The 24,440-nt window shown below is 41.9% G+C and overlaps 2 protein-coding genes across 5 annotated transcripts in view; one reads left to right on the top strand and one right to left on the bottom strand.

Moving 5' to 3' along the window:
- The window catches only part of JAM2 (junctional adhesion molecule 2), a 38,861-nt gene extending 18,819 nt beyond the window's left edge, over positions 1–20,042 (top strand). For both annotated transcript variants that reach the window (XM_050332726.1, XM_050332727.1), the window contains exons 2-10: positions 3,444–3,509; positions 6,381–6,494; positions 7,960–8,112; positions 9,817–10,022; positions 11,509–11,611; positions 13,317–13,424; positions 14,366–14,381; positions 15,311–15,344; positions 16,198–20,042. In XM_050332726.1, the coding sequence (XP_050188683.1) occupies positions 3,444–3,509; positions 6,381–6,494; positions 7,960–8,112; positions 9,817–10,022; positions 11,509–11,611; positions 13,317–13,424; positions 14,366–14,381; positions 15,311–15,344; positions 16,198–16,230 (833 nt within the window). In that variant the 3' untranslated portion in view covers positions 16,231–20,042. The remainder of the gene's footprint in view (positions 1–3,443; positions 3,510–6,380; positions 6,495–7,959; positions 8,113–9,816; positions 10,023–11,508; positions 11,612–13,316; positions 13,425–14,365; positions 14,382–15,310; positions 15,345–16,197) is intronic.
- Positions 20,043–20,265: 223 nt separating this feature from the next.
- Positions 20,266–24,440, bottom strand: ATP5PF (ATP synthase peripheral stalk subunit F6). 3 transcript variants are annotated; one of them, XM_050332728.1, is made up of 4 exons: positions 24,293–24,440; positions 23,390–23,579; positions 22,039–22,163; positions 20,266–20,373 (listed from the first exon to the last, which is right to left on the bottom strand). In XM_050332728.1, exons 2-4 carry the CDS (start codon positions 23,557–23,559, stop codon positions 20,345–20,347), a joined length of 324 nt encoding a protein of 107 aa, XP_050188685.1. In that variant the 5' UTR covers positions 23,560–23,579; positions 24,293–24,440; the 3' UTR covers positions 20,266–20,344. The 3 variants fall into 3 exon arrangements, with proteins under 3 accessions (XP_050188685.1, XP_050188686.1, XP_050188687.1); XM_050332729.1 differs by lacking the exon at positions 24,293–24,440 and adding an exon at positions 24,113–24,162; XM_050332730.1 differs by lacking the exon at positions 24,293–24,440 and adding an exon at positions 23,899–24,032.

Genomic DNA, 24,440 nt, shown 5'->3' on the forward strand with positions numbered 1-24,440 from the left:
GAGGGAGGGAAGGGAAAGCAGGGGTGTTGTTCTAGAAACATGGTTTGGGTAAAAGTCAAAATCTAATTTTCATACCATAAATCTAAATAGGACCTAATAGATTTAAAAGAAAATTACTTAATAACTTTAGGCTTTACTCTAGACCAAGCCCGGACAATACCAAGGAGCTGGGCTGAGTGTGGACATGCAAGAGGAATGGTTGCTTTGGAAGGGCTGGAGAAATTATTCCCTCCTCTGGTTTCAACAGGGTGTTAGGGGGCTCATTTAGGTTTTTTTTTATTTATAACTTCTAAGTTCAGCAGGAAAATTTCCTTTCTTGGAAATACTATTTCAGTATTCTAAGGGTATGTAAATGGCATTGCTAGAATTATCTTCTTCATGTCTTATTTATTTTCATATTATAAACTTCTACCACATAATTATTTTGGGATAACATAAAGTGGATGATAAAATTAAAACATATTAACATCAGGATAGTTGCACACAAATTTGGATCTTTTGGTAATGTGCACACACAAAAATTCACTTTGCATTGCCAGGTGTGAGGCTGTGTTCTCTTGGAAACAAGAAATGTTGGGCAGGTGTTTGGAAGGGAGGAAGGGTGAGATATCTAGAAAGCAACATGCAGAATCCGTGTTGGAGCAGGCTCCTGGCAGTAACTGTGACCCATGGAGAGAGCCCACACTGAAGCAGGGGAAAGTGTGTGGAGGAAGAAGCAGCAGAGAGGAGCTTCTATGAACTGACCACAACCCTCATTCCCACAACCACTGCACTTACTCTATTTTTAATTGGCAATAAATTTAATTAATTTTTCCTAAGTTTAGCCTGTTTTGCCAGTGATGGTAACCACTAAGTAATCTCCCTGTCTTTCTTGAGACCCATGAGGTTTTTATTCTTATTTTCTCCCCTGTCATGTTGAGGAGGAGGAGTGAGAAAACAGCTCTGTGGGTGTCTGACGGCCATCCAAGGTCAACCCAGCACAACATAGAGTAAAAGAGTAACTGAACCTTTGCTGCAGTGCCAGGGGCTCAAGTACCTGTTCTGACCATTGCTCCATGACTTGCAGAGGCCATAGATACCAATAGAACTGCAGTTTGTGTTTTTAAAGGATGCTGGGGAAAAAAAAACCTAGAAAAAATTATAAATTGAAAGGGCCATAGGAACGGTTTGGATGGAGAATTCCCTCTGTTGTGCCAGACTTAAACAATAAGGAGTGATCTTGGAGAAGAAAACTGATGGTGTGCTGTATGGGACCAGTGCTGCTTAATATCTGTGTCAGTGGCATAGACAAAGGGGTCGAGTGCAGCCTCAGCAAGTTTGTGGGTGACACCAAGCTGAGTAGTGCAGTGACACACCTGAAGGACAGGATGCCTCCAGAGGGACCTGGACAAGTTTGAGAAATGGGACCATGAGAATCTCATGAGGTTTAACCAGGCCAAGTGCTGGTGCTGCATCTGGGTCAGGGCAACCCCCATTATCAATTCAGGCTGGGGATGAACAGATCCAGAGCAGCCCTGCTGAGAAGGACTTGGGGGTGCTGGTGGATGAGAGGCTGAACATGACCCAGCCATGTGCACTGGGAGCACAGAAACCCCCATGTCCTGGGCTGCATCCAAAGCAGTGTGGGCAGCAGGGGAGGGAGGGGATTCTGCCCCTCTGCTCTGCTCTGGTGAGACCCCACCTGCAGTGCTGCCTCCAGCTCTGGGGTCCCAGCACAGGAAGGACATGGACCTGTTGGAATGAGTCCAGAGGAGGGCCATAAAAGTGATCCCAAAGCTGGAGCACCTCTGCCGTGAAAACAGTCTGAGAGAGTTGGGGCTGTTCATCCTGTGAAAGCCAAGGGGATTTGTAAGAAAGATGGGGACAAACCTTCTGGTAGGGGCTGTTGTGTTTTAGGACAAGAGGTAATGTTTTAAACTAGAAGAAGGAGATTCAGACATGGTATAACGAAGAAATATGATGGTTGTGAAACACTAGCATAGGTTACCCAGAGTGGTAGTAGGTGCCCCATCCCTGGGACATTCAAGGCCAGGCTGGATGGGGCTCTGAGCAACCCCATCAAGCAGTTCATTGCAGGAGGCTTGGACTAGATGACCTTTAAATATGCCTTCCAATCCAAACCATTCTAAGATTCTATGATACTACCTTCAAACAAAGAGAAGAGCATGTTAACTCTGAGCTGTGAGGACCCACAGCTGAAAGCCCAAGTGGACTTACTCAAGGGAGGAGTGAGGCATCTGCCTCAACAGGAGTAATCAATTGTCAAAACCATAAGAAGCAAAAGATTCATAACTTGTTTGTGTCTTCAGATCAAGACTGGATATCCATCTGTTAGGTTGTGTGCAACTCTTCCCCCTTCAGGAAAGGGAAATTAGCTCTTTAGGGATGGATGCCTTAAGGAGGTCTGTGTGCATGAGAAACTAGTCTAATCTTGCAATCTACCTATCAGTCAAAAGAAGATTATGCTTTTAAACAAGCCATGTTTCTATACACTGTGGATGGGGAGAGGGGCTCAGTTCTTGTTCATACCCTCTGTAGCAACTGATCAGTTGCCTGATGCAGATGGAGGAAAGGGATTAGGAGTGTCCATGCTCTCTTTAAAACTAGTCCTAAAACCCAAGGGAACTTGAGATGGTTTCGGGGGAAAAAAAAAAGGAAGAAGAAAAAAGGTAGACCTGTGTAAAGAACTGTATTTAACTGTAATAACTGTAACTTGGCCTTGCAGGAACGTTTCTGAATTGTAAGGGAACACAGTGGAATCCTTTCCTGGGAGGAGAGCAGTTCCTAAGAGAGGATACATAGTTAAATCCAGTGGGATAAAAGGTAGCTTGGTGGGGGTTGATGTAGGGCTAGTGGTTATTTCACTTGTTCTTTCTGGAATTTCAGTATTCACAATATACAATATATATCCAACAACGTATTTTTATTCTCTCTTTGATTCAAAGCTATAGAAATGTTGTCTAATGTTTTCCTTCCCATTTCAACAGGAATTTGAGGTCATTGCCAATTACTGCACATATTATTTTACCCTGTAGAAGCTGTATGTGGTATTCTTCAGCAAACACGCCTGCCTTGTAGTAGGAATGCAATGGAAAATATGCTTATGGATTAATAGAAATATTCCCAATTAGAAACAGACTGAGACATTACCCCAGTATAAAACAACATCTATTGTTTATACAGAACTTCTCGTGTATAAATATTATCATGCTATTATAAAAATGAAATATTATTACTTTTTACAGGTTCCAGAGCATGGAGAGGAAAAGATGGATTGTTCAATGCCAGCCCTGGTCTAGCTTTTAGTCCTGTGGTCTCCCTAGTAGACAATGTCTAACCTGTCCAGTGCAAGGAGGTCTCAAAAATATTACTTGCAGCTGCTGAAGTGCATGACAAATCACAAACGTTTATTGCTGATTTGTCTTTTTTCTTTCCCCTTGCAGATCCTGAAGTGTCCGGAATTTCAATTAAAACGGATAACGAAAATGTAAAAGCAGAGGAGTTTAAGGGTACAGTATGGGCATTGCTGTGATAATTTTCAGTGTACAGTATTCATGATTCATATTCATATTCATATACAGTACATGAAAACTGTGTATACAGAAGCTATGCAGCTGTTAAGGTTGTCTTCCTCTTTCCTGAGGAGTCCTGTTCCTACTCTGTCTGTTGACTCTTTGTGTTATCTTGTTCTTGTTCCCATTTTTTTCTCAGTGTGTGGCTGGACTTGGTGCTCCCCCGAGTCCTTTTAAACCTCACCTGTCCCGTGATTCTGACTTGTTTGTCAGTCGAGGTAGTTCGCTCTGTAACTTCAGCCTGGTCTTCTTCCACCCAAAATGATGGGAGCTGATGGAAAAGAGAAGCATTAAATACCTTACAAGAGGAGTGAGGGACTAGAGAGAACAGCTGTAATTTAGCTAATTATAAATAAATATAATTGAATGGCTTTTTTAATAGCACCAAGCCTGTTAGAATTCAAGAAGCATCTGGACAAAATTCATGACTACGGTTTAGTTTTAGGTAGTCCCGTGAAGAGCAGGGAGTTAGGCTCGATGATCCTTAGGGTCCCTTTCAACTTGAGATATTCTATAATTCAATAACCAAATTAGCCTCCAGACCAGATGTAAATCTAAATTAAACATTGTCCAGACCTCTCCAAGATCCCAGAAGGTTTTTCCAGGCCTGGCAGTGCCAGTACTGATGCACAGCATCCTGTAGGCTTGCATTAATGCAAGTTAAGTAGATCTGCTCTGGAAAATACCTCTTACTGACTCTGTTACTATGGGGGAAAGTGAGAGAGGGGAACTATAACTAAGGAGGGTTTTATTATGTTGTTTTTGTTCTGTGCACGCTCCCTTTCTTCCATCCATTCCTTTTCTCTGAATAAGGTTAGTGAACAGGCATCACCGCTTTTTTTTCTCTGAAACAAAAAGATGTGACATGTAAGAAAGTGGCAGCTCATTCGAGACAGAGGTGACTTGTTCTGCTGAGAACACTTCAGCTGAGCTGACTCTGTGTCAGCTAATAGAGACCAGCTCATGAGACCAGCCAACTGTCACAAGGTCAGCAAGCTGAGCTTGAATGATGGTTTTTCTTTGTAAGAAGGATACGAAAACAAAATGGAAAGGAAACTTTAGCAAATCTTAAGATTCAGGAAGCCTCCACCCATCCACTCAACCTGAAGTCAGGAACCTCGGGCTTCCTGAGTGCACAGTATGTTTTCCGAAGCGGCCGGTGCATGTGTAACGTGTTTCTGGCAAGGAATGCCCTCCTGCTTCAATTTTTCTTTCAAGTCTGGACATTTTTTCCCCTGTGACTTGTCACCAAGGCTACCAGTCTGGCTTTTTGTTTCTTTGTAGAGCAGACCTAGAAATCAGACTCTGAAGGGTAAGAGGGTGAAGTGTCGGTAGCTCTTAATTGCCCTCCAGCCTCATTTGCTGAGACTGGAGAGGGTGATGGTTAATGCAGTTTGACTATGTTTGTCTCAAGAAAGCTTGACAGGCATTGCCAGAACTATAAAGGCTTTTGATCCTTGATACTCTGGCCTGTATTGGAAGATGAGCAGCCTAAAGGTTGGAAGGTCTATGTTATGTTTTTTTCTTCTACTGAAGTTTCTGGGAGATACTAGATTCTACTTTACTAATAGATTTGGAACCAGTCAGATGTGTGGCTGGATTCTTTCCTCTGATGTTTTTTCTGAATAATTCTTATTAATAGCTTGACTTTAGCATCATTTACTGGGGGAAAATATATATATATTTCAGCATGCTTTTACATGGAAAATGGAACTACTGGAATGTCCTGCTGTGAGGACAGTTGGGCTCACAGGATTTCCTGTTCTTCAGTAGGAGCATTAATTTTGGTGACCAGCTGGAGTTTTGCTGGGAAATTACACACACACCTCCAGGCACACCAGCTTTAGGGAAGGTACAAACACTGCATACCCTGCACACCCTTACTTCAGAAGCCAGCACTGCCAGCCCAGGGGTGCCCACATTCGCCCAGCCTGACCCCAGCTGCTGGACCTAAATTTACTCAAGCCAACTCTCATGTAAAAAGACAACCTGGCACTGTGGGCTTGGAGATTCACCCACTCACACTGCAAGTATCTGTGGCCCCTCCAGCTACCAATGCAGAGACCCTCACTCACTCCAGTTGCTCCATTTGCCCACACTACATCCCAGTGCTTTAAGACCAGGGTTTAAGACTGTTTGGAGACTAATGGTCTTTGTCATCCTCTCTGTTTGTGTCCATGTTTGTGTCTCTGTGGTTTTGTTTGCTGCTGCCCCATTTATGAGCACTTTTAAAGTGAAAATGTCCATGATTGGGAACCTTAATGAAGCAGATTCTCACCTTCCATATACCCTCACAATAACCAAAGCGGAATTGTAACTAAATACATAAACATAAGATACTTAAAAGAATGTTTAAACATCTTAGTGAATGTTTTCTATCTGCATTAAGTTACATGTTTAAACAGTTAAACTATTGATACTGAATTCAGAATGGTAATTCAAAAAATATTGTTAATAACAGGGTAAAAGTTCTCTTTTAACAGTGGTCTGCTAACTGAAGAAAATATTTAAACCTAAAATAAGGGTAGTAATACAGAATCTCTGCCCATCCAACGTGGGAATATCTAGTCCCCAACATCTGAAGTTTGATCCAAAAGCCACTGAAGTATTTGAAAATTACTAGTTTCTGTTTTCCCACTGTGCTCATGTAAATCTGGAGAGGCATCACTTTGAGAAGTAGATCTGGCCCTTGCTGACTGCTCAGTTTCTTTTGAAGGGGGAATATTAATTTCATGGAGCCTGAATGTGTACTAAACAAGTAAAGTCTCTGACTTTCCATTTGTGTTCTTTTTTTTTTTTTCCCTCTAGAGGCGATTCTTAGTTGCAAATACACATTTTCAAAAGGGATGAGCTTAAGAATAGAATGGAAGAAAATCCAGCCTCAAGGAGTCTCGTTTGTCTACTACAATGGTGAATTTACAGGTACAGTACTACAAACAGACTGATGCCTTAACGTGTCGTTCTCTAGCATAGATATTGACTGTCTCTTGGGGAATAACACTGGGAAAATGACTGAAAGAGAAGGCTCTTGACTGTCTAAACAGCTATCCTTTCGAGGTAAAGAATTCTTTCCCAGGATAAAAAAGACATTTCTTTATAAAATTGTCATTTGTTACCATTTTAGTGAATTTAAATATCATAAAACTCAAAATTAAGAAAAATGGCACCACGGATCCTTGGCATTTTTCAACAATGGAATTACATGCAGATATGAACTCCCCAAAACTACTGCAGGCTCTGCACTCCTATCCTAAAAAGAGGTTTCTGAAGACTCTTGTAGAGCTGGAGGCTTAGAAATGAATAATGCAGCAATTTTTATATACATAAAATATAAACTCAGCTGTATATTTTAAATTATTTGTATTCTTTTCAGAAGTAGAATTTCTGTTTGTATGTTCTGAAAAGGACTTACCTCAGCTTTGGAGAAAATATGGGTCTCTTGTTACCTTGGACACAATAAATGAAGGTTGAGAAGTAAAATAAAAGCACAGCAATTTTGTTAGTTTGTAGAGCTTGCAGACGTGCTGACCTTGTTGATGAAATTTTTTTTTTCCCTGCATATATTTAATTTAGAGAAACACTGGAACTCATGGTTCTGTGTGTGAATGTAACTTTAATTTCATAACAAGCTGTAGAATTAAAAAAAAAACAAACTAATTGTCAGAAGTCTGATGGCAATATCTTTGCTATATCCATCAAATTTTTCTTGCCAAGTTAAAATGTCAAATCCTTTGCTGTGGTTTCACTCACAATTCTTTCTGTAAGTTAATTAAGTTAGTGATTGGTATTTCTCTAGTGTAAAGAGATTTCTTGTTTGCCTCTTGACTATTGCTATAAATATTTTCTTGAAGCAGCAGAAGAAAGCTGTCTTCCAAGAGGAGGACAAAGAGCAGATGTAGGTTTTTTAACTGGGGTGGGGCGGGGGGTGGGCTAGACTAAATGGACGAGTTGTGGAAGGTTTTTACTGTCTTGGGAAGGGGATTACATACTGCTTGTTGGTGATAGATAATTAGCACTGAACAAATCAGCAGTAGTTTCATGTGCAATATCACATATCAATAAATGGTATGCGATTTCAGAATAAGCAAATGAGCTGTGGACGTTTGCTTTCAAACTGAATGAGTGGAAATTTTGGTTAGATATAGAGGAAGATCCTTACTGTGAGGGTCATTAAACTGGCACAGGTTGCCCAGAGAAGCTGTGGATGCCCCACCCCTGGAAGTGTTGAAGACCAGGTTGGATGGATCCCTGAGAAACCTGGTCTAGTGGAAGGTGTCCCTGCCCATGGCAGGGGGTTGGAACTGGATGGTCCCTTCCAACACAAACCATTCTGTGATTCTATGATTCTGTAAGGAAAGAGCAGAAACCTCTCCATTCTCCCTTAAAGGTGATCTTCGAGGCCGAGCAGAGATGCTGAACACAGGAATCCGAATTAGGAATGTGACTAGAAGGGATTCCGGGACCTACCGCTGTGAAATCAGTGTCAAGAGCGAAGAGGGGCAACTCCTGGGAGAGGCCACGATTACCCTCACGGTGTTGGGTACAAACTTCGTTACTTGGGCTTCTGTAAACAAACTGAATGATGGTGTGCTGGGGTGTTGAAGGTAGTGTTGTCCACATGGCATGTGGCTGCTGGGTTTTGGATTTTCTTTGGGCTGGAATTATAAATACGTGTGCCCATGCACATTCTACAGCATACTTCACAAAGCTGCTTTGCAAAAGCCACACTTGCATTAGAAAGCAATATAACTAAGGTTTTGTTGATATAAAAGTGAGTTTCAGTTATCAAAACTTAGCAAGCATACTGGTCTACGTGGTGGTGAAACTTCCACTTCTGCTAAGACTGAAGTCGCTCAGTGGCTGGGTAAGACAATCATGGTGTTTGGCACTGGAAAGTCAGCATCTGTCAACACTTATTAAATATTCATAAGCAGAAGTTCATTCCAATATGCTACAATCTCCTCCTGGTTTTGGAAGGAGAAAGTGCTGCAGTGTCTATGCAATGACAGCCAGTGAGCTGGCATTTTGTGGACTTTATTTACAGGAGAGAGAGTGTTGGCTGCTGAGGGGGATAGTTGCTCTTTGTGGGGTTTTGTTTGTTTTCTTCCCCAGTTGGGTAAAGGAGGGAAACATGAATACTGAGCACATTCTTCTCCTGTTGTTTCTGGTATTTCTCCCAGTAGATGAGTGGGTAGAGGTTGATGGGTTTCTTCTTCTTCCTCTATAGGGAGAAAATATGGTTGGTTTTGTAGTTTTTGTATTCTTTTCCATACAAAAGTAATTAATCTTTTAAAATTATAAATAAAGTCTCAAAGTTCCTCATAAAGGATGATAAATTCATAAACATCTGATTAGCTCAGAGAGAACTCCACTCTTTCTTCCAGCCCAAAAGGAGGAAGAGTGTCTGCATTGCTTACAACTTTTTTGAAAGTTAATGTGAATTAGTTAGCATTTCACTTTGTTTTATTTTTGCTTTTTATCTTTAAAATCAGCCAAGAAAAAACAATCAATACGTGTTAAGGTGTGACATTTGCTTTTAATGCATGCCTCTTCACCCTTAGTTTTCTTCTACATAGCATCAAGTACCAAGAAAGAAAAAATTAGGTTCCTTTTCTGTTTATATATTAAAAATCAGAAGAGATGTTCATCTGTATGCAAGAACGAATGAACAGTTCTCCCACATCTTTGTGTGGGAATGTTTGCCTTTAATTTAAACTGAAATGTAGTTACAAATAGGTTTTGGTCCTCACCTGGGGTTTATACAATGGCTGCCAGTCTTGATTCCTTTTGACAATCACTTTTCAAAAACCAGTTGACTTCTTTTAATACAAAAAATCTTTTTCCTCTTCCTCACTTCTGTTTTTAAATAGTAGGGCAAGGAAGGGAGCAATTGCTGGGCTGCAGATTTCCTGAGTTATCCCATCTCTCTCTGTGAACAAGAGGTTCCACACAAGACACAAAATGAAACAAACTCTCTGGGCTTGGGCAAGAATGCACAGATTGGAGGCAGAATGACACAGCATGTGGTGGGGGAGGCTGGCTCACTCATTTTTAGCAACTCATAAATTTTACTCTGCTCTCAGTAGCAGGGCTCTGCCTTCAACCCCTTCTCCTTCACCTCATTTCATCCATGTGGTACTTGCTGAGCATATAAACAAGTGCTCACCTCCTCAGCATGACTGTCAATCTCTTGTCCTGCAGACAGTACTTATAAGTGTGTAACGAGTGCCATTCCATTGTCCAGTTGCTCCGACTACCCCGGTGTGTGTGGTGCCGAGCTCCGCGATGACGGGAACAGTGGTGCAGCTGAGCTGTAAGGAGACTGAGGGCTCTCCTCCATCTGAGTACCAGTGGTACAAGAACGGTGTTGCCTTGCTGGAAAAGACAGGAACAGGCAGTGCTAGAACACCAAATATAACTTACACCATGAATAAGAAGTCTGGCACTTTGGTAAGTGTAATAAGCAGCTCTGTGATAGCCAGCTATCAAGGAGGCTGAATTTACTGTTTGTACAGTAATGCTGAGGGGTCTTAAGCCAAAAATGCACAAGGTCTTTGTTGGAGATCAGTGTCATGCTGAAATATGTGTTAACAAATGTAGAAGGTAGTTTCTGCCTCAAACCACTGCCAAGCTGTAGATGTTGAGTGATACAGACAAACTGGGTGACATGCGAGTCTGCAGCGATGAGAACTGAGCAGGATCGAGAAAATACTTGACAGATTTCGCCTTGTCAGCTAGAAGGCTAATGCCAGGTGAGAATGAGCTCTTGGTACAGCAACAGAGCTATATTTGGTAGAACTTGAAATCTGAAGGAGCAGCTTCAGGGGGACTGCAGCACTCAGGGCAGTGCAGAATCTCTGCGATCCAATGACACTTCCGAGCTCCCATCCAGGACCTGTGAAGTCAGTGGGAATGAGTTGGGGCTGTGAGTAAGGTTAGTAGGTTATTTGTTTTAGTTGTAGTTTGTTTTGTGGGTTGTGTTGTTGTGCTTTTTTCACTCAGAACTGGCTGTCTCTCACTCAGCCCTCTCCCATTAGCTGATCTTTCGAAAAAACTTGATACTATTTAGGGTGCATTGTCAGCTGAGGTTTTTCAGAAGTAAGGAGTTGTTCTAGGAACACCTTACTCTTGTGCAAGATTTGAACATGGAAACTGAAATATGACTCAGCATTCAGAGGTGCTGGGAATCTTTCATCACACTGTGGAAATCAGGTGGTCTACTCAAACTTACTAATCACTCTAAAATCTCAAAGTATGGCATATGTTAAAGGGAAAGCAGTTGACAAGTCTAAAAAAGAATACAGGGAAACACTGGAATTGACATGAGGTCAGTCTCTCTCCATCTCTTGCTTCCTAATTTTCATTTTTACAGTAGTAATATTTGATAAATAGTATGGTTTAGCATTTCTCCACTGGAAGAAAAGACAAAGTGCCATTTTTGGAGGGGTGGGGACCTCCCAAATAAGTCTTTAACTTCCAAAAAATTTCAGCTGATAGGGCATTGTAACTAGTATGTGTCAGGTGTTTTTGATGAATCAGCTAATGGGGTTGTTTTGATAAAATGAACAAACTGTTCTGATTGCAGGTATTCTGAAATTAGAGCATGCCTAAAAAAAAGGCACATTATTAGAAAGTTCTGATTCACTGAAAAAGAATCTTCTTGTAGATACAGTCCACTTAATAAAAATGTGCATCTAAAAGATCCTCTTAGACCAGAGCTGAAGTTTAAGGACCAGGGAATGCGACTAGGGAGCTGACTTAGATGGTCAAAATGGACCAGAATTTCTCACTTTCCTTCAGGGTTTTGGGGGTTTTATTTGTTTAAAGCAAACATTCCCCCCTCTCTCCACCCACTGACATGTCAAAATTTCTATCCCATGGGAAATGCTGATCTTTTTTTCCATTCTAATACTGGGTTTGAACTCTTTCTTGACAGCTATTTAACACAGTTACAAAGAATGACACTGGAGAATATTACTGTGAAGCCTCCAATGGGATTGGATTATCTCAGAGATGCTCAGTGAAGCGAATGCAAGTCGGTATGTGTCAAAGAAAATAAGGGTGGAAAACAGTCTTGCAACAGGATTTATTTAATGGCATGGTGCAGCTGAGGAGCTAAGACCAGACTGCATTAAATCTTTTTGTTTGGTTACGGCATTTCAGGGAAGGAGTAATAATACTATGAGTTTCTTATATGTAGTTGCTGTGGCTACTTAAAGCTTTCCTTTCTTACAGCACAAACATATCCCACCGTATGTCAGAGAAAAGCAGCTAGTTTAGTACCTTAAAATTATTGCAGTAGGCAACCCTTAGGTTGCTAAACACAACTTCACAGAACGGCAGCAGCCATATGAGAGCCTTAATACTTCCAAATGCTTTTGTGGAAGACTTACAGGATAATGTGCCAGTCCACTGGGGTATTTTCTTTATACAAAGCCTCCCTTTTGGGATGTATTTATGTGAGATCTTAATGTAACAGAATAGAAGGTTAACTGAGTGATTCATTTATACCTGACAGAGGAACACTGAAGAAGTCAGAGTATTTTAAAAATAAACAAGTAAATAAATAAAGCCTGCTGCCTGTATCTTTTCTACCTGTACAGCATGGGTGAAGTGTAACACTGGTTAGCTGTTAGCTGGAATTCAGCAAAGGCTGGAAGGATCAAGAGTCTATAATTACCCAAAATGCATGGAAGTCTTTGCAAAATATGCAACTACCTCTTGCAGATATGATAGGAAAGCAAAAGGTAACAAATTCTAATAACTACTGCAGAGAAGATCCCATCCAAGTGTTCCATAAAGTAATTGACTGTGCTTTCTTAGAACTTAGCTGAAAATTGCTGTGTCATGGCTTTTAATGCATTCTTGGTGGATTCTGAGGAAATGTTCCTCAAGCTACTGAGATAGAATCCCTCTGTTGTGGAAATACATAAGTAAGTCCTAAATTGCTGTCACCCAATGTACAAAAACTTACAGGTTTGGGAGAAAAATTGTCAATCAAATATTAATGTATGCTTAAAGTAAGGATCCAAATAGGTAACTGGACACATCACAAAAACCTATGAAAATGTTTCTGCTTGTTGATGTTTGTTGTTGGGTTTTTTTTTGCATAAAATGGATGATTGTCTGAAACTCTTAGTGATTATATCAGGAAATGGGCATGGCCCCTGTCATGATTTAACCCAAGCCACCACCTTCAGAATAAAAATGGCTAGGTATTTTGGTAGCCTAAATATAGAGTTTAACTTCAGACAGCTTGGCTTTTTTGTGCTCCATTTTAAAAACCTTGCTCTTTAAAAATTAAAAAAGCATTGAGTTGTAAATAACTCATTTGAAAAGTTCTTCAGAACTGGACCCATCCGTTGTTTCAGTTGTTTTAGGCAAATCAACTGTATGAAAACACTTGATTTAAGGCTTACAAAGATTTCAAGGTGTTTTCCCTTAGAGACACATGACTTGGATAATACTTATTTGGGATAGCTATGATGAAGGGTATGTATCCCATGGCCCATCTTATTCTTTCCTTACTTTTCACCCAACCTAAGCAGTTGAAGTGTATCAAGTACTTCTGTTCATGTGGCTTTTTAGACTTCTAATCCACATCTAAGTGTTACTAATCAACTTGTCCAGCTTGGGCCAAAGACCACCCATGGATAGCAAAGGTGCCTGTAGCAATTAGGGAAAAATCCAGCCAATGGAAATGTTTACAATTTACAACACTAGTCTTGTGTTTTATAATTACAGATGACCTGAATGTAAGTGGGATCATTGCTGCTGTAGTATTTGTGGCTCTGGTAATGGCACTGTGTGGCCTTGGAGTATTTTATGCCCAAAAAAAAGGCTACTTTGCAAGTAAGTAAAATAAAATCACTCCTTCCTTGTGTCAAAAAAATGTCTGTACATAGCAGAAGATCTCTATTACCCAGAGAAGCTGTGACTGCCCCATCCCTGGAAGTGTTCAAGGCCAGGTTGGACCAACCTGGAGCAACCTGGTCTAGTACCCATGGCAGGGACTGGAATGAGATGAGCTTTAAGGTCCCTTTCAACCCAATCCAATTCTATAAATTTATGATTCTGCTGACTGTATCACGTCCTCCTTTTCATGAAGGCTCTAACTCCACGGTACTAAAGCTGGAGAGCATTACAACAGCAACATTTTTTGTGCAGGCATTTTTATTCTGCCAACTTCTACTCCAAAAGATACTTCAAGAATGACATGGAGACATTTGTGCAGTTGTTTACAGCTACCAAACAGCAATCTAGGGAAAAGCAACAAGCCAAACCCTGGTTCCTGGAGCCTTTCCACTCTAGTTTTGAGAGGGAATGGCAAAGAAAGGCAATATAAAAACAAGCCAGTTTTAGTATACAAGGTTTGACTTGCTGAGTTCTGGTGAGAGGAAACTAAATTAACTGTCTCCTTCCTCTGGGTGATGGAGAAAGCTTGGTTTAGGGGTTGCTGCAGAAGACTCGATAGCCAGCAACCCTCTATAGCATTTACATTGGTGCCTGCAGTTGAGGACAGCAAAAAGGGATGACAAATGCCAGGATCTGAGAAGTTCACCTGCCTCAGTAACAGAGGCAGTTAAGAGTTCACTTGGAGCTTTATTTAGCCTTAGAAGCAGCCTGTTTAAACTCACTACACCAAAAAGAGACATCGGATTCAGAAACTCCTTCTAGAAACTGGAGAGCTGAATAAGCTAGAAATAATTATTTCAAAGGACTTTAAATCAGTGAAGGAAACTGCTCTGGAGCTAATTATTTCTCTTCTTTTTTTTTTTTTTTATCTTTTTCAGAGGAAAGCTCTTCCCAGTAAGTATCTTGATGCACAATAGTAGACAAATCACTGCAAATTTCACTTACATTTCTGGTGATTTAGTAACTGTAATGATTTTTATGAGCTTTTTTACATGATTCTTGTACAGTAGCTTTCTTGACACCAAAATAAACCTGATCCTACACGCCAGCTGGTTCCCTTATTAGAACCAGTGTGCTGGTGAGGCAGGGAATCATTACATTGCTGTGATAAATGTGCAGAGATGTGTCTTTTACAGTTATAGTTTACACCCCTAACTCAGCTACAGGTGCTCACGTGTCTTCTCTTCAAACTAGATAAAAGACAATCAGAACCAAATTGAACTGCCATCATATCCATGTCTACAGGTTATTTCAGGAAGTGTTTTGTAATAATATGACTTGTGGAAACTTTCTGACGGTGCCTGGTCTACTCCTTTGATATGGGTTTATTTCACTTGCTTAAATTTCTTAGTAGCAAGTCAGAATTCCCTAAGCTATTTTAGTGCTCCCACAGGAGGCTAAAATTGGGCACTTCATTGGAGGAGGTGTCCAGTATTTTTTTTATTATTTTTGCTCTCAGAAGTTTATCTTAGCACTTCTAGGTAATAGCATTTAAAAAAAAAAAAAAAAAAGTAATATACTAAAGAGAAAGATGATGTGATTTATACTGGCCATGAACTAAATAAAAAGCATAAGTGAAAGACTTGAAAAGACAAGGTAGCGAATGTGATTTACAATGGTTTATGAGATAATGGCAGCTATCTAAAAGCATTCAATGGATTTTGTTATTGAAACCTTTTTCCAAGAAGAGGGCAGGGGGAGGGAACTCTAAGGATCACTGGAAATCTGGAAAAATGCATTCATCCATAAAGTTCCGAAATGGTTAAAACCAGCACCAGAAAAGTCAGTATTTAACCAGTATTCCTTTCCTGCTCTGGTAACAGAAAGAAGACGAACTATCAATCTACAAGTGAAAAGGTAAGTCTTTTGTGTTCAGTAGTGTGTTTAAAAAGTTTTAGATGCATTTACAGCTTCCTATCACATAGTCTCAAACGCCACACAACTACAGCACCTTGCTCAATACTTTGCCATCTTCTACGTATCAATTAACCAAGGAAACTAACTCAGACACAGTCCAGGGCAGCAGTGAGTGTGAGAAAAAGACTGGGCCTTAATTCCTCTAAGAATAATGCGTGTCAAAAGACTTGACTAAATATGGAATCTGAACGTACTACTTTTTTTCCCCTCTTTTAGAGGGGTTCAGAGGCTTTAATTGTGTGTACTTCGCTCCAGCTTTTCAGATTGGTGCAAAAAGAATGGTGCTCCAAATAAAACTTAAACTAAGAGCAACTTAATTTCACAATCTATACTTTAAGGCTATTAAGTAGCATTAGCAGTACTAATGTAGCCTTGAAAGCTCCCTGAACGCAAGTATCTTAATCAAAACTGAACATAGTAAATTGCATAAGCCTGTTCCTTAACTTAGCATGTCTATAAGGAACTTACTAAGGCCAACTACCTGGTTGCTCTGAGTGGGAAGGAGCAAGTTTTGAAGAGCTGTGGTATCTGTTTATCTGTATTAATGCACATACGAATCCAATGCTTGACAGAGCTGTTTGATACTTGTATTTATGAATAGGTTATTACTTCTGTTCTGTGTAGCAGTGCATTCCTTAGACTTCCCATTCCAGAAAATAGTAAACATTAACTAACAGTGCCTCAGACATACTTTTTGTCAATCTCAATGCCTTAATTTCTTCTGAAATGTACTCTGTTCACCTGTTTAAAATCTTTGAACTATTACTTATATAGCCTTGTTTGCTTTGTTTAGGATTTCAAGCATACCAAGTCCTTTGTTATTTAGAAGATTTCAGCCTCTGTGAGGGACATCAAAAGAATACTTGTTATACAAAAATATCAAAGTCTCCTGGTTTCGACTGGGATCTTTTTCTTCCTAGTAGCTGGTACAGTGCTGTGTTTTGGATTTAATGTGAGAATAATGTTGATAACACGCTGATGTTTTTGTTGTTGCTAAATAATGCTTACACAAAATCAAGGACTTCTCCGTGTCTCGTGCTTGGCCAGTGAGGAGGTGCACAGGAAGCTGGGAGGGAGCACAGTGGAACACCTGACCTGAGCTGGCCAAAGGGATGTTCCACACTGTATACCCTTGTGCCCAGTGTATAAACTGGGGCAGTTGGCTGGGAGGGACCGATCGCTGCTGGGGGACGGGCTGGGCGTCGGTCAGTGGGGGTGAGAAACTGTGTTGTACATCACTTGTCTCTCTTGGGCTTTGCTCCTCTCTCTCCTTTTCATTACAATTGTTATTGTTGTTATGATTATCATTACTATTATTGGTATAATTAAATTTTGTTTCAATTATTAAACTGCTGTTACCTCAACCCGCAACTTTTACTTTTTTTTCCCAGTTCTCCTCCCCACGAGGGCTGAGGTAGGTGGCAGTGACCGAGTGGCTGCCTGGGGCTGAGTTGCTGGCTGGGGTTAACCCAGGACAGTCCTTTTTGACACCCAACAGGTGACTCAAAAGGGTTGAGATAACGACAGATCCGACCAGAGTGTGTTAAATTTGTTTTAAGCGTTCATTGCGTTGGTTTAATAGTTGCTGGTCACCATGTTGATTTGTTTGCTCTGGGTGTGGGCTAAGGTTGTCACTGTGGTGTTCTTTGTCGTACTGGCTTGTGATATGAATGGGGTGGCTGGCCGTGAGCCTCGCCCGGTGTGTGTCCTCTCCGCCCCTCGGCAGCCATCTGGTGGAAATTATCCACAATTGCATCGATTGCCTTTTTCCCTCGGAGAGCCAGTCTGCGGGAGAAACATCATCTTTCCCCTCCAGGATGATTACAGTAGTGTTTGAGAAATCTAAACACTTTCGATATCCTTTGACCACCCTTGAAACCAGCCTGGTCCTTTCGCTGGCAACCAGCACATTGTTGCATGTGGTTCAGGTCGTCTTCAGGATTAAGCAACAGTCTGTGGCTACTCAAACCCCCGTGAGAAGTGTTGTGGCTACTCAAAATCCAGCAACACCTACTGTGCCTTCACAAACTTCAGTGACAGGCCAACAAGACCAAGAGGCAGCCACTCAATCCTTATCCCTGAGTGAGCCGTGGGATATACAGGAAAATTTCAGCTATTGTCCCGGTGAGTGCAGGACCACCTGGCTGCTCCAGTGCTGGGATAATTGGGCTAACAGTTTGGAGTTGGAGGGTAGGGAAGCCAAGCAGCTGGGATCACTTTCTAGGGAAGCAGGCATTGTCGAGGTGATTGGAAGAGGGACACAAGTTCTCAGCCTCTGGAGGCGACTTCTGTCAAGTGTGAAAGAAAAGTACCCCCACAAGGATGTTCTGTGTTGCTCAGGCAAGTGGGCAGCAGTAGAGAAAGGTATTCCAGTGCCTGAGGAAATTTTGACCTGAACAACGCAGGGTTCCGCACAGATTCAGACTGAGTCCTACACAGCCCAAGTGGCAGAAACTTGTAGAGAGCACACACCAACCCACTGGCAACATTCATCTGGAGAGGTTCCACACTACCAACAGTGGATGCAGTGGCTCCACTTCTTCAGGGGTGCAAAGACAGCCCCTCTTCCTCTCTCATCGCATCTGTGAAGAAACTGTCAGATAAACCGTCACAGGAATTCCAGCAGTTTGGAGAGGGTGTGTTCTATTCCCCACCTGCACAGACCTGCATCTCAGCTAGTAACAGTAAGCATCCACTGGCTCAAGGGGGAGGATATGGAAAGTACACACCATGGGATACCCTGTGCTTTTAGCTGAGGGACTAGAGAGAGGACACGAGGAATTGGGATGGAAGACCTACCTGAACCCTAGAGACATGAACTGCAAGGGAAAACAATCCCAAATGGGAGTTCTTCCAGGAAATCTGCTCCTCCAGTTTCTAGTGGCCAATTTCCCAGGCAGAGTGGAAGGGGTGAATTTACTCTTGATCCTATGGAAAGAAATTCTACTCCGTTTCTTCAAGAACTAAGCTTTCTTAGGCACTGTGGGTTTTCAGAAAATGCATGTTACAAACTACAGTCTGCGCCTTCTATCGAGTGGCTCAGAGAAATGACTTTGCATGGGGCACCAAGCAGCACAAAGCCTTTGAACAAATTAAACAAGAAATACTTGGAAAACACTCATACATAGACAGGTGGGCCAAAATCTACCCATTGAGTGGGTAGATTGCATCCCCTGCTGTGCACCAGCCTCCAGGAAGATCAAATGATACAACGGACTGTTCAAGACTACCCCAAGAACTATGGGTGTGGGGACCTTCAAACATTGGGATGTGCATTGGTAAAGGTCACCTGGTGAGTCAGCACCAGAGGGTCTGCTAGTTGGGCTGGCCCTGCCTGACCAAAGCTTCTACATACTATAGAAGGGAATAAAGTTCCTGTAGTGCTCATAAAAAATATGCTGGGCAAGACATTCTAAGTTATTGCTGCCTCAGGCAAAGACAAACCCATCCATGCTTTTGCTCAAGGACCTGGGCACGCTTGTTAAGGCAGAAGGATGGAGAAGTCTGGGTTTGATTTTGGGTGAGAACAGCCCAATGAAATTAATTGTGTGATGTTAATTGCTATTTAACACTGTATTATCACTTCTGTAGCAGCTGTGTGCCCACCATTGCCTGGGCACCTCACAGTGCCTGCCTCCACCACTCCAGATTTGGGGACCTGAACCCAAGTCCCCTTCAATCGCGACATTTAGAAGGAACTTTGATGAAAGCAGACAAGCACAGCAGTGATGGAATCAGAACTGGTTTCAACATGGAACAATCCAGCACTACACAGTATCTTTCCTACCCTGAGACACTGTTATGACAGATGGAGCCAGAAGATCATGGACTAAATGAACTCAATGGACTTCTATAGGGATTGTCTGTAGACTAAGGAAATGGTATCTGTGTATCTATCAAAAGACAGGAGAGGTGGTGGTGTATTGGAAAGTGTGGGACCTGGCATGTGGGACCATGGGGGATGGTGATGAGCACCTGTGCTGTACATCACTTGTGTTTCTCAGGTTTTATATCTATATATAACTATTACAATTATTATTACTTTGTTTCAATTATTTACCTGTTCCCATCTCAACCCACGAGTTTCGTTTCCAATTCCCCTCCCCACAGTAGTGGGAAGGGGTCAGGAAGTGAGCCAGAGGCTGTGGGGTGCTGAGTTACCAGCTGGAGTTAAACCACAACACAAAGAGATCCTTTGACCTCTACACAGTAAATATTGTTTCCAAGTTCTACAAACTGAAAATAGTAAATACTGAAAATACTGCCAATGTTCAGATCTAGTCAACTTAACTATCTGTGATGGCATTTAAAAAAAACAACCCCAAAAAACCTAAAGTAACTTGTATATTGAATCTGTGTGAATACTTCTCATTTTGTTCACATCAACACGCAGCAATACAAGATTCACTCTTGCAGCTTGGAAGAAATTTTCTCAAATAACTTCCACAGATGCCCTTGCTACCAGACTTGTACTACTTATGTCTCGACCATTGTCAAGGGCTCAAACTTTCCTGCAATTCTGATTTACTAGGACCTTGAAACTGTATTAGGTTTGCCAAAGCCATCTGTAAGTCTGTAGTTGTGCAGAATTAAACTCAATATCCTGACAGAATAAACCTTCCTGTAATTAAGGCTCAAGCAGTGTTTTACTGTCTAATGTGAAGGTCTCTCCCTCTCTCTTGCTGTAGGCTGCATATGTAATTTCATTCTGAAGAAAACATCTCACCACTGAAATGTAGCTCAGCAAAGGGGTTTTGCAGTTAACACTGAGGAACACTACTCAGCTGCCTCAGCCACTCAGAGCTGATGACCACAGCGAACTACACTCGCCCTAGTCAAGAACTTCTTCACAGCACTGGAGTCAAACTGAAACACTGTATTTATTAAGATACAACAGGTGCCCTGTTCAGCAACGCCATGGCTGCACACGGCTGCAGAGATCACTTTGGAGCCTCCTCAAATTTGGGCTCTAAAGGGAGAAAGAGAAAAATCATATTAGTCTCTTTTTATTCGTTCCTCAGACACCACAATTAATTTGTAATTCAAAGAAAATTAACCATCAGGTTGGCAAGCTAAAGCAAGCTCCTGGACACTGCAGTTTACACCCTCCGTTACTTTGCATAAGTCTGACTGAATGTGGGCAGCACTAAAACCAAAACCACGCTGCAGACAGGTCTTTTCCACCTTGCAGGAGTTACCCATAAAGGCTAAGATTTAGTAACATTCTGCCAAAACAGCTTTTAGCAACACCTGGAGTGGTGGAGAAGGCAGCAGGGAAACTGGAGAAGTCAACCAGGACATTAGGGACATGACAAAATATTTCCAATTCAACTCTGATACAAGAACAAGAAACCAAGCTTTTCTCTCCTCTTGATTAGTGTTATTACTGTATATTAACAGAAGGGAATGCAAAATTTCAAATCTACTCTCCACACGCAAACACTGAGGAAAGAGTTCTTGGTGCCAAAGATACAAACTCAGAAGGGTTAGAGCTTTGGGCAGCTGGGCTACTAATGTCTGTTCTTAATACTAGGTCTGAGAGGTAAGGTTTGGCTTATAGTAATTGTCCCTAAGAGAAAAAAATTGAAGTTCCTCTCCATATAACCACTCAGTTTTGAAACTTTGTTGAAATCAGATTAACGATAGGCAACAATGATAAAAGAACACTCGTGTGTATGTCTCCACTTTGCTCTGTTTCTATGATCACACAATTTTTGTTTTCTTCAAAAAACAAATCTGAAATTTTAATATGCATTGTTTCACATATGACTCAGAAATAGAATAATATAAAGAATATATTAATATAAAGAAACCACATCCGTAAAGGAGGGGGAAAAGAAAAAAAAGAAATACCACAAATCCTACTTTACAGATACTCTGTTTTATTTGCACCAGTAACAACCTGACACCAACTTCACCCAACTGAAATGTTATGAAAATCCATAACATTTTTAGGTGTGTTCCTACTCTAAATCATGAACTACCAGTTCAGTCTGGTCAGAATTATGATGGTGGCTTGGCCTTAGCTGGCTGCCAGATGCCCACCAAGCCTCATGCTCTCTGCTCCTTCCCTTCCACACTAACACAAAGTTAGAGCAGTTAAACAGAAGTCAGACCCAAATAGCCAAAGAAAAAGGTTTAATACAATTTAGCCACAAAGTATCCATAAGTAAGAAAGTTAAGTTCTATGTTCATTTTCTGAAATCACTGGCTTTCCAGAGGAGCTCACAAAATCTGAAAATCACAGTTTGGATGATTTAAGACAACTGATTAACAAATTCTAGTCTGCTGATCTCTTCAGTAGGAAGAGGAAAAAAAGTACAAGCCCTGGGCTATTTCTATTTGGGCTCTTTCTTTAGGGTCTGTGAAGGGCAATTAAGATACCCTGACCTGACTGCAAGTTTTGTTAAGCATCAGTATAAGGCAGTCCAAATCTCTACTGGAAAAAGCAAATAATTAAAAAAAAAAAAAAGTCAGGTGGAATCCGATGTGTATTTTGTGAAAGCAGCAAGATTCCCAGAGGACATCTTACACGAAATTAATGGTCCAAATAAAGGCAAAACGGAAATTAAGAAAACCCATGAGTGAATATGTCCTTACTTGCAACTGGAATTCAGTAAGATTGTTGACTCACCCTCAAATTTAAATTCTGGGAACTTGGTTAGATCTCCCTCACCATACGCCCGCTGGAGTCTTGCAAGGGATTCATTCATTTCTTTCTGAAATTCAGGTCCTGCATCAACGGGCCCTCCAGCTTGCCTAAAAAATCATTAGAAGTTGTGATTAACAACTCAGGTCTAACATTTCCTGGGGAAGTTCTACATTTTTATGCCCATGTATGAATTTAAAAACCTTTTCCATAACCAACCAAAGGAAACCATTGAAAGTATTTCTGAAACCCAAGACATGACACACCTTAGGGCCTCCTTACCTTACACATGAATGAGGTTCTCAGGGTAAAGTACAGGCTTTCGGCTATTAGAGGTGAAAATCCAAGCTACAGAGGTGGCCTTTTGAGACAGAAAACTACACTGAGTATCCAGGCTCTCAGGGCTTTTAGTTTCACTTGTTCCACGAGTAAATTCCTAACAAACACTGATTTGCGCCTCTGCTGTCTCTGAATTAGTCACCTTGGTTAGTAAAGCTCAATTGATCTTGCAAAGAGAACATGCTTTGAATATTAGAGAAGCACAAAAAAAAATTCACAGCAGGAACTTCTTGGGATACAAATATAAAACAATTAAATTAGTAAGTGTAGATTACCAATGCTCAGTAGCACCAGCACAGGTAACACTTAGGATGGATAAACCCATCAAAAATCTGCCTCCCTACACAGACTGGTAATAGGTGTGGAAACTCACAACTTTTACCAGCAGAGCTAAGAAGTGACTTATTTCCTTCCCAAGAATGATTCCCAACAGAACATTACTATAGTTTCCTGTTCGGTAGTTCATTCAAGCATTACAAGAATCTAAGATTCCATCTGAATGATGTAGAACGAATTATCCTGATAATTCCATTAATTCTTGATTGTATTTGGAAACAAGACTGGAGAATAATGGTTTACCCCAGAAAAAAGAAATAAAGAAAGGCTTGGTTTTGCTTTTTCCCCACCCGCATTTACAGAGCACATAGGTGGGTAAAAATCAGCATACTGGGACGTGCCCATAGCTTGCAAGAGGCCCTAACTGGGTGCCTTAACCCCCCAAGAAGAACAACACCGACCTTTTTCTTTTTTAAGGGAAAAAAATGTGACATTTTCCATTAGGTGTGCAAGAACAAATCTTCTCACTGGTGACACCATCAGTCAGTGTTGCAGAAAAGCCTTAACACCTGAAGTATTTAGAGGCCAGCCTACAAAGCTATTAAAGTGCAGTCAAATATCAAACAGCTCATGTTTCATGGTCTTATGTTAAAAATCAATATTTTTTCCCCTTTTGGCATCAGCTCCCCCCCACCCCCTTAAAATAATTTCCTTTACTCACTTGCTCTTCGTGTTGTACTCTCTGATCTTGTCCAAGAAGAGCTTCTGGACTGGGTCGAGCTCCTTGGTCTTGTTGAAGACGATGGCAGAGAGCCCGATGTTCCTGCGGAGCTGCACGGACACAGCGGAGCGGAACAGGGAGGAGAGACGAAGGATCTGCCGCAGGATCATGATCGCAAAGGTGCTTCAGCCTTTAAAAAAAAAAAAAAACCAACAAAACAGGAATACTGAATTACTCACCGCGAAGTAAATGCCTAAAGAAGCAAACAAAAAGTAGTTTGGAACTGAACTTTAAAACAGGAAGGTATCTAAAGGTATTTGAGTGGTATTTAAGGATCTTGAAAGGGAGGAAAGCCGCAAGGATCACGATGACACTGGTACTTCGGGCTTTAAAAAACCCAAAAAATACGGAATTAAGTTACCACCATGTAAATGCATAACCAAACATAAAAAAAATAGATTCCGCCTCAACTTTAACCCAGAAAGGTATTTATAAGTATCTCAAGGTACCTAAAGGATATTTTAAAGGGTACTTAAAGCAACATGGAGGCTGGAGTAGAAACCGAACCCGAGGGCACCGTGACACCGCGGGCGCTGCCCCGCGGCCCGCTCGGTGCCGCACCGCGACCGAGCCAGCTGGACGAACCAGGAACGTCAAATTTCACCTCGTTTAAGCCAAAGAAAGGCACAATTTTAACCCAACCCAGGCCCCCTCCGGAGTCACCTTGGCCGAGCCGCCGCCGCTGCCCCAGCCCGGCCCCGCCCCGCCCCGCGCGGTACGCCGGGACCCGCCCCTCCGCGCGCCCCCGGCGCCGCTCCCCCACCACCCCCCCGACACCGCGCGGCCCCGCTCGGCGCCCCCCGGGAGCGCGGAGGGGCAGCCCGGGCAGAGCCCGGCACTCACCGCGCCCGCACGGAGCCGCTCCCGGGAGACGGGAAAGCGCCCGGAGCCCTCCGGAGCCGCAGGGTCGCGCGGGGGCCGCCGGGAGCGGTAGTCCCCGCGCGGGGGCCGCCGGGAGCTGTAGTTCGCGCGGGGGCGCGGCGGAGTCGCG

This window comes from Myiozetetes cayanensis, unplaced genomic scaffold (genome assembly GCF_022539395.1).
Source record: "Myiozetetes cayanensis isolate MyiCay16 unplaced genomic scaffold, myiCay2020 scf5-8, whole genome shotgun sequence".
NCBI lineage: Eukaryota > Metazoa > Chordata > Aves > Passeriformes > Tyrannidae > Myiozetetes > Myiozetetes cayanensis.

Excerpts from the sequence above, each read along its gene's own strand:
- ATP5PF (XM_050332728.1), bottom strand. The coding sequence starts at position 23,559 with ATGATCCTGCGGCAGATCCTTCGTCTCTCCTCCCTGTTCCGCTCCGCT. Across the intron at positions 22,164-23,389 it reads GAGTACAACACGAAGAGCAA|GCAAGCTGGAGGGCCCGTTG; the intron begins GTGAGTAAAGGA and ends ATGATTTTTTAG. Across the intron at positions 20,374-22,038 it reads CCCAGAATTTAAATTTGAGG|AGCCCAAATTTGAGGAGGCT; the intron begins GTGAGTCAACAA and ends TTCTCCCTTTAG.